General features: G+C 43.4%; 1 protein-coding gene across 1 annotated transcript; it reads right to left on the bottom strand.

Annotated features, from left to right (window-relative positions):
* Positions 1-3,337: 3,337 nt before the first annotated feature.
* LOC124660989 (egalitarian protein homolog) lies at positions 3,338-9,023 on the bottom strand. The gene is made up of 10 exons (XM_047198844.1): positions 8,882-9,023; positions 8,073-8,233; positions 7,807-7,938; positions 7,654-7,704; positions 7,204-7,300; positions 5,901-5,947; positions 5,577-5,793; positions 4,458-4,587; positions 4,319-4,361; positions 3,338-3,542 (listed from the first exon to the last, which is right to left on the bottom strand). The coding sequence occupies exons 1-10, from the start codon at positions 8,925-8,927 to the stop codon at positions 3,468-3,470; spliced, it is 999 nt and encodes a 332-aa protein (XP_047054800.1). The 5' UTR covers positions 8,928-9,023; the 3' UTR covers positions 3,338-3,467.
* Between the last annotated feature and the right edge of the window lie 915 nt (positions 9,024-9,938).

The raw sequence follows: 9,938 nt of genomic DNA, 5'->3' as shown, positions 1-9,938 counted from the left end.
CACAGAAAAATGGCTTGTTTAAAGGTTTGGCTGAGAATTTGGTGGAGCATGGCATTGCCATTTTGCAATATGCAGATGATACCATTTTGCTGATCCAAGATGACCTTGGTGGAGCCAGAAACTTGAAGCTGCTTTTATACATTTTTGAAGTAATGTCTGGTCTGAAAATTAACTTTGATAAAAGTGAAATCATGATGGTGCTTGATGATCCTGACAAGTTACAAGATTATGTGGATTTGTTCAATTGTCAGAAGGGAAAATGGCCTATCAAGTATCTGGGTACCCCTGTCAGTGCCAGGAGGCTGTCAGTTGCAGAGTTACAGTTCATAGAAGATAAGGTGAAGAAATGCATGGGAGGTTGGATGGGTAGCACTTTGTCTATTGGTGGAAGATTAATCAAGATTGATGCATGTTTATCCAACATTGCTTGTTTATCGGATGTCCATGAGGTTATTACACAAAACCAATATTGAAAATATCTCAAGGCCAATAAGGACTTTCTTTTGGGCTGGAGCTGCAGACAAGAAGAAGTATCACTTTGTCAAGTGGAGATGGATTTGCAAACCCAGGTGTAAAGGAGGTCTGGGAGTGAAAGATTTATACAAATTCAATATTAGCTTGATGTGCAAATGGTGGTGGAAATTGGAAAAGGATGAAGGACCTTGGCAAGATTTCATGAGGAAAAAATATCTGGGAAATACTGGCATCTATTTCACCAAACACAAGAAAGGTGACTCTCCCCTGTGGTCAGACATGCTTTATATCAGAGAGATCTACCTTTGTGGAAGGAGGATGATTGTTGGAAATGGATGTAGGACCAGCTTCTGGGGTGATGCATGGTGTGGTCATACTCCCCTGAAAGACAAATTCCCAGAACTGTTTGATATTTGTAATGAGCAGAAAATCACAGTGGCAGCTGCTTCAGCTATGGGCTGGAGACTCTCTTTTAGACGATGGCTACCTGCTGGGTTGATGGAAATTTGGTGTGGCCTTGTCAGTATTCTGCAGCAGATTAACCTGTCTGATATACATGACAGACCCAGCTGGAAATGGACAAAAAATGGTCAATTTTCTGTCAAAAGTGTATACAAGAAACTCTGCAGCAATGGCATAGACAGATCCTTCAAGCATCTCTGGAAAAGTAAAATCCCTCTGAAAATAAAAATCTGGTTATGGCTCATTTGGCACAATGCCATAGCAACTAAAGATAACCTTTTGAAAAGGAACTGGACAGGCAATCCATCGTGTTTGTTCTGTTTTACACATGAATCTATCCTACACCTCTTCTTTACTTGTACTGCAGCAAAATTCCTGTGGAGCATGGTGGGGACAGCTGTTGGAGCCCACAATCGACCTGGGTCCTTTGCACAATACTTTTGGTGGATGCCAATTCATTCCAATGCTAGCCGCAATGTTCAAATTGCTGGCCTGGCAGCTATTTGTCGGGCTATATGGAAAGCGCGTAATAAGGCTTGTTTTGAGAAAATTTATCCAAAAAATCCTGTTGATCTAATATATCATGCTGTGGTGTTTATGAAATACTGGGCAGGTGCTCACTCTGCAGAGGAAGCTGCACAGCTGAATCGTGGCGCCGATGCTCTCCTTTCTCTGGCTGCTGGGACGGTGAATAGAAGGAGTGGAGATAATGATGTGAGCAATGTTCCTCGCCTGATGAATCGACAAGATGATGATATGGATGTGGATGGAGACAAAGAAGATGATGACGCGGGCAATTTGGATGATTAGAAGTGCTGTTCAGTTGCGGTTAAAACTAGTTGTGCTTCAGGCTTTTGTTGTGGGTGTCGTTGGTTCTTGGCCTCCTGGGATAGGCTGTCAGCTTTTGGTAGCTGTAAAAACTTGTGTTTTGTGTCTGCTGGCTTGCATTCCTGTGAGACTGATGTTCTCCAGTAGTTGCTCCTGGAGTCTGTATATAGTCGTTTGGTTTGGATAGGCTCAGCTTTGTTTCTCTTTTCGTTTAGTTTGAACAAGAAACTCTGACTTGTATTTTCGTTATCCAAAAGGTAATGAAAATCGATCCCCTCTGGGTGGGTCGCTTGGAAAAAAAAACACACAGTGAGCGCATGCCATGTCCAGCGAGCTGATAAATCGGGCCTCCTCCGTGCTCCGGCCGGCAAGAGACATGGAACCGTTTCGAATCGGCGGAGCGGAGCGGGGCGGCGTCATTTTCCGGGGCTGGGCTGGACCACCGTCCACCGAAGCGGCGCCGTAGCCATCGCGTGGCCGTCGGCCGCTCGGCGGCATGCGAGTTATACACAAGCGTATGACGGACGACCCACATGGCCGCACACACACCTGGGCCACCGCCGGGGATACCGATCCGCCGCCGCTACGCGCCAGCGCCTGGCTCTCCGTCGTTTTCGGTCTCCGCGTACGCGTCCAGGGCCGCCGTCGCCGTCCTGCACGCTCTCGTGGGGCCGGTGACCGATCCCGATCGTCTAACCCGCCTCCGCCGCAGCTCTCGCCCCCGGTAAGTGCGGCGACGTCCATCCTAGGATCAGACGCAGAATTGGAAAATTCTCTATGACTTGCCGGCCATGGATTGTGAACAGCATATATCCCGACAGCATTCGTCAACCTTCCCTGGTGCTGCTGTAGATCCTCGCGTACAGCGAACGGTACACGTCGCATTTTTCTTATGATCTGTGCTTATGCTTTTGCAACCCCATAAGTAAACCATTCCAACGAGTAACACGCCGAAAGAAGACAATGCATCGATCAGCCGAAAGAGAGAAAACTCGAAGGAAAGCGATAGAACCAGGAGGAGGCTGAGGAGGAGCGAAACACGAACACTGCTACGACTACGAGTAGGCAACAGTGATACGAGGCGACTGATAGCAGTAGCACACGAGGGGCACAGTGAAATTAACAAGAGGTGGTCCTGGAGACTGAAGAGGGCACATCCATCGCCGTGCCTGGGGTCCATCCGATTTGTTGCCGAGTCTGAATTTACGCTTCCATCCTGCTGATGGATCATCTGTGGGCGCTGGACGAACCTCCCACGCTTCAATTCAGCTAGTTTTGCTCCCGGACGCTGTGTTGCCATCAGCATTCAAGGCAAAATCTCCAAACTCAATCTCTTGCAACAGACCTAACGGTGGTGGTAGTAGGACACACCACCTTCCTTCTGCCCGTCCCCCTACTGGACCAGGTAACGATAAATGGGCAGGCACCAGATTAGATCAATCACAGGTATACATTCTAATATACCACCTGGCACAAGCCAAAGAAAGAACCAAGCATTTCGCATCATGAGACCAAAACCCACTACTGCAGGTTGGGAAACCTTGGCAGATAATGAATATCGAGATGCAGGAGCTGCCTTCAACTCTTATTTCATTTTGTCAAAGGTTCAGAGATCCAGAAGGTAGAGTACCACATGCAGTTCTGTATCATGTTTGTTTTTACAAGATAGAGCAGCGGAATCCTATATCACAGAACAAGTTTGTCTAGAATTCCAGCATTCGGCCCCTCAGGATAGCCTCCGCCTTTCTGACTTCCTTCACTGGTCCAATGATGAAAACCTACATCAACCACGCACGTAAAATAGGGATTAGTACAGCCAAGGAAATCGAGGATATCATAGCAAAAAATATCAGGAATATGTTCATTTGATTGAGTGACTAAATTTAGGCTTATTGACAGGAGAAAGAAAGACGACTCTATGTTTCTGCAGGTGCCAACAGAAATTCTTTTCTCACTAGGTGTTGGCTTGCATATCCAAACAGCTGGAAATAATTTAAGGGTAATGATTGCGACATGTAAATAGTGTGACAACATAACAGAATAGAAAATTTTCATACAAATCCAGGCCATAGATCAGACCACCGTACTGTGATCATCTAGACAGAAGTTGGGTATACGTGTCCGTGACAGGTTCAAGATAAGTCACATTTGATTGCAGTAGGCAGTGGGGCATGCATATGCGTGAAGTACTGCTTGTGATATTAAAAGAGCCATATTCCAAAGTTACAAAAAAAACAAAGAACAAAATTCCGTTTCAGAAATGGGTTAGCAACATGATGCCCAAAGCTTAGCAATGCTTGAAAATGATAAAATCTACAGCGAATAAAACCTGTTGGTAACTGAACAAACAGGCAACAACTGCAACTGTAGCTACAGCTGTTAAGCCAGGAGGCTGCATCAGTACAGGGGAAGAATTTTCATACTCTACAGGTCATATCACTAAAAACTACAGGTATTGCTGTCAACCAACTTAACATGGAGGCTGAATAAATTCAGTGGAGCATGATGATACAGTGATAACTATATCAGCTATAGAAAATAAAGCTCAACCTACCCTATCTGGAGGCCCCTTTGAACCACCAATATGGATTTCAACACTGCAGATATGAGTGAAATAAACAAGAGAACGTCAATTCTGATTTCACAGCACAGATATCATGGGACATATAAAGAATCAAACTTAAGATGTTTACTTGCAAGATTCTTTCACAGCCATTATTGATGATCCTTTTCTGCCAATAACACGTCCCATTTTCCCAGGAGGCACATTTAAGAGCGAAAGGATATCCACTTCAGGAACATGAACTTCAGCTTCAATGTCATCTGCATAGAGAGATATTAATTAGAACAAATGTTCTGTACAGCTGAACAATGCTTTACCAATTCTGTAAGAGTTGATTTTTTTCAAAAAGGAGGTTGAACACCCTGGCCTCTGCATCAAAATGATGCACACAGCCTGATGTAAAGAATATCAATTTTTTATTAAGTGGATCAAAGAATGCAAAGCAAAGACATCTATAACATGTTAGTATAGTCATGCTTATATGAAGACAATGCACCTATAATGTTAAACCATGTAGCAACCCCAATTATTAGGCCTCAGATTTAGATTGATCTGAAGAACTACATGTATCAGTTAAGCCAAACGTGTTTGGCACATCTGTTTATTAAGTTTCGTTTTGAAAACATTAGTAATATTTATTTTCTTTCCTCACATATAGAACATGTTGCGGACATTGCCATGAGAGCATTTAAGGACTCACGACAGCTGTGAAAAACATATGAATGCAAAAAAAAACTATAGATAAAGCAGAAAAGGAACACTGTGCGAAGCGGAGGTTGCTCCTGTCACTTCTACGATGGCAAAATAAGTTCTAGAGGGTGGATATCTTAGCCCTCAGGAGTTCTAGAGGGTGGATATCTTAGACCTCCGGAGTGGAGTTTAGTACCAACCTGCGTCTGAAAATAAGGGACTCAACTTTATCTTGATACGGATGTATCTACACACTAAAATGCGTCTAGATACATCAAAAGCTGAGTCACTTATTTCCAGACGGAAGTAATATGTGCAGGGTGGAAAAATATGTGCATTTCGGTGTATAAATCTAGAAGCATGATGTGGCAGACACAGAATCTAATGAAACCACGGCTGACAATGCTTGGATTCACCATCTCTCCACCGCTATATTATGTTATATCAATGGCTTGTACACTATATAGTGGTATATATACATATAGAAAATAGATCTGGCCACACAGTAAGCTTCCCGGTTTTGAACAGAAAGGGGGGAAACACATGTGAACACACTGACCTGGGATAGTAGGAAGTGGTGGCCAATCTGCCTGCTCGTTGTCATTTATGCAAAAGCACCTACAGTATAGCTCACTTCGAACTGCCAGACGCCATAAAGATACTTTGCTTAATTTCTCCATCATTTTCTCATGTATATTCAGAAGGAAGCGCACATCATCTGTGGCTGCTCGAATCATCATTTCAGACAAGGGCCTACATTTCCAGAAGTTTGGGTCCTACAAAATCCATTGATTTAGAATGAAATGTTATATTCAAGAAAATATAATGTCAGTACAATGGGAAATCTGAACAGGAATCCTATAATTTTCATCACGTGGCTAACCTGCCTTAGAAGAGTACGGACTTCTTCCTTTTCAGGATATGGCATTCCTACATAAACAGTATAACAGTATCACAACACACAATCAATCAAATGCAGAACACAAGAGAAAAGGAGCTTGTAGTCCTTCATACAGTTAGTGAATATCTCAATGGTGTTGAGAGTGGAAGGATTAAATGACAGGGTGTCATGATGTTTGACGGAAGCGGCACAACGTTAACAAGAGTGATGGAACCACAACACATTAGTTCCATGGCTACTGAATTCACTACAAACCCAGTGAATCTTGTACCCCATACAATACACTTGACTGAAACCCATTATGTGAAGGGGTTCAGCTTGAGAATTTGAAAGAAAATGCACCTTACCACAAGCCTAAATAGCATGTCAGATGAACGTCTCTGTTAGCCAACTAGTTCTTGCCAAGCAATATAGAAGATATAACCAGGTGTCTAAGCATCAAATATGGTATAATGGGCAGCTCAACCAAGATGTCAACACTGCTACTAAATTAAAACGAGCACAAAGGTACAAAAGCAGTATTTTACTAATAATAAACAGTATCTCAAGCATTAGCAATATTAATGGCCAGCATTCTTAAACATGTGCATTCAGGGCACCTAATATGGGATCGCAAACACATCCTACCTACATTATGCAAGATTCAAACATGTTTGCAAACTATTTGCGCATTACATAAGTAACCAATTGAAGACAGAGACACATAAAACAAATTGACTAAAAACATGTGTTCTAATTGAAGTGAACAAACAGATTGCAGCTTCATCACACTGGCATTAATTACACAACCTATATAAGATAAGACATGGTACCACCCAGAAATAAGAATTATAGACTACCTTACAAGTTACAACCATATCATGCAGAACTTCTGCTAAAGCCTAAAACAAGACTTAGGTTGAAAGACATATACGTCAAGGTTAAAGCACTAGCTGCAACCCCAAGTAAGGTGTGTTTCTTTTAATTGTTTTGTAGGGAAACAAATGACCCAATATTTCTTAAGGCAATGCTTTACGATATAAAACAGATTTGGCTGAGAAAAGAACAGCAAGGGGATGCATTAGAATATATGCCAAGATTACAGCACTTGGAAGCCAGCACAAGTAAACTACCACCAAGGGGATTAGGAGAGCCGACAAGTGTACTCCCTTTTAGAAGAAAAGGGCATCAACAAATAAACAAGCATTATATGCTATGAGAAAACAAAGCAGAGATAATATGTACAATGGTTCTCTCCCAATCACATAAAACTGAACAATTCAATAGAGTGAAGTGTAGTAAGTACCACAATAACGAGGATCAGCAAGAAGGCTCACGAAAGATATGTAAACATCATATGCTCTCTTTTTCCCTTCCTGCTCTTCTATCAGAGAATAGGCGATCTGCACACGGAAGTGATGATTGAATGCTTCATTCACAATAAAATCATCAGTTTTGTCTAGATAGGGATGTATCTAGACACATTTCAGTGTGTAGATACATCCATATTCAGACAAAGTTGAGCCACTTATTTCTGAACGGAGGTTCTAGTGATTAACACATTCATCTCTGGGAAGGTGGAGAATCATGTACTAGTTTAATGTCCAAAGCTCATGATAATGTTTCAATTCCAAAGAAATTAACTGAGAAACAACAGACACTACATATTCATATACTAGATATAAATTACTGATTTGCTTACACAGGTAGCAACTAAATATGCAGCTATATTATAGGACATATGTAGAGTGATTACCTGTGTATCCATAACATTGTGCAATTTAATGCCGAACTGGAAATACAGTGCCTGCAGCATAATAGGTTGTCAATCTTAACAGTTAGTCAAGAGAAAAATTTGCAAGCGGCATTTTCAATCCACCAATTATTTAAGAATTTCATAGTTCGGCACCTCACTGTCCCTTTTACAGTCATGAATAACTTTGGTGATATAATCTGACTCAAGTGCTGGTTTGCAAGCTTCAACTAGTTCTTTTCCACCCTCGATAGCATCGACCAAGTAAACAGCATCAGGAAATGCAATCTGAAAAATCCAACAAAAGAAGTCTTGCCTAAGCATCGTAATAACAGAGACCACATAACCAATTTCTTGAAATCAATAGTCAGTAGAAACGCATAAGTACACAACAAGTTACAATAAGATTCAGTTCAGCTTACCTGCATGACACAGAGAGCACCATGGCGGCAAAGATCAACACCCTCACAGTCAAATCCAATCACCAACCTCTTGGCAGCAGAGGGCTCGAGAAACTCAATTGGAAGCTGACTAGGTTTTGTGACAACATGAAAGGGCAGAGATGGCAGCTCAGCATTATTTCCTGCAAGACAGCTCGTGGAGTTACAAGGAGAAGACAGATAGTTCCAGTTCATAGGTGGATCAACACAATAAGTTCTGAACTTCTGACCAAGGCGTTAAGCTTAACTAGATGCAGCGTAGATTCAGCACCAATCGAAAATTAAGCGGATCACTTGCAAACCTAAGTTCGGTATCTCAGGTACATGAACTCTGCAGAGCAGGCTGTAAATGAAAACAGATCGATGCTGTTCCGGTCAACCAAAGCAGAATCGAACAGAAAGAAAAACCACCGTTTAATCACTTCACATGGAACTAGTGCTCGTCTCTTGCTTGATCAGAGGTAATGCTCTTATCTTGCTTAAAATCTTTGATCAGAGGAAGCGAACTCCCCCCGGTTACGGTCTGGGGTACATCAACACGCGCGGAACGGCAAGCTGCGAAGAGGAGCAGCTACATGTACCGTCCTAAAACCCTAGCTAGGACTGAATCATGACGCCAGAACAGGAACCGAAATGGCCGGGAAATGAAGAGGTGGACCAAGAAACGACGATTAGTAAACTGGAAGTGCGAGAACCCTAGGTTGACGGCGACGCGCAGGCGCGGCGCGGAGGCAGCTGTCCACTCAAGCAAACGCGCAGAGAGAGAGGGAGGGAGAAGGAGGGGGCGGAACCTGCGGGGTCGCCGGCGTCGGCAGGGTTGGGGGGATGGGAGGCCATCCCGCTCCGCTCCCCTCCCGATCGGTCGCCGGGGGAGGGGGAGACAGGGACGCGGACGCACCGGCAACGGAAGAGGGGAGAAGGAAGGGGACGGGGAATCGTCTTGGCCGGAGTCAAGATTCTGCTTTAGACCCACCCTAGTTACTACTACTAGTAACTGCCCCGCTGCTCCGGCCGACTGTTACTGTATTGTGCATTTGTGCACCTTGGACTGTCTTTCTGGGCCTCAAAAGTGGGCTCCACAATACTTAGTGCTCGCGTAAGGGCCGTTCTGTAGAAATGGCCTGCCAGGAAAAAAAAATGTCTCTCCTGATACTCCCACGACAATAGAGCATCTCTCAACATAATTCCCCTCAAAAAAAAAATCTCTCAACATAATTTCTTGACAGATTTGGATCGCGAAGAGGAAACGAGGAAGAAAGGTGGTCATGTTCAGAAACGGGCTCATGCTCCACCATGGTGGATTGCTCCACATGTTGGTGTGGTCAAAATAAATGTTGACGCAATATTGGGAAAGAATCTGAATAAGGGCGCAATTGCGGCTGTAGCAAGAGACACCAATGGTTGTTTTCTTGGGGCATCGGCGGTGATCTTTCTTTGTCGCAGCGAACGAGGAGACTACGGAGGCATTGGCTTATAGAGAACCCATATTCCTAGCGCCATTGGCTTATAGAGAACCCATATCCCTAGCGACTGACATTCTTGCAACTAAGGTTTTGATAGCTAGTGATTGTTTGTCAGTTGTCAAGAACTTTCATGAAAAAAGTAAGGGTGTGTATGCTCACATCATGAAATGGAGGCGAGGAGAAATGAGTTTCAGGAATTCTCCTTAGTTGCAATGGTTGTGGCGGCCATGAGGGTACTTGCATATGGTTGTTTGGCCGACGCCATTGATGTCTATGTTCGCATTGGGGAGGATACAGTTTTGGAGGCCATGAGAAGGTTTACAAAAGCTGTGATTGATATCTTCGGGCAAGGGTATTTGAGGCCACCTAGTGAAGAAGACACCGA

Source organism: Lolium rigidum, chromosome 6, assembly GCF_022539505.1.
Source record: "Lolium rigidum isolate FL_2022 chromosome 6, APGP_CSIRO_Lrig_0.1, whole genome shotgun sequence".
Lineage (NCBI taxonomy): Eukaryota > Viridiplantae > Streptophyta > Magnoliopsida > Poales > Poaceae > Lolium > Lolium rigidum.
Note: the sequence above shows the minus strand (reverse complement) of the source record. Positions and strands in the feature narration are given on the sequence as shown.

Coding starts and splice junctions, on each gene's coding strand:
- LOC124660989 (XM_047198844.1), bottom strand. CDS start 8,927: ATGGCCTCCCATCCCCCCAACCCTGCCGACGCCGGCGACCCCGCAG. Junction 4,362..4,457: donor GCTGTGAAAGAATCTTGCAA/GTAAACATCTTA, acceptor TCATATCTGCAG/TGTTGAAATCCATATTGGTG. Junction 3,543..4,318: donor CAAAGGGGCCTCCAGATAGG/GTAGGTTGAGCT, acceptor TGGTTGATGTAG/GTTTTCATCATTGGACCAGT.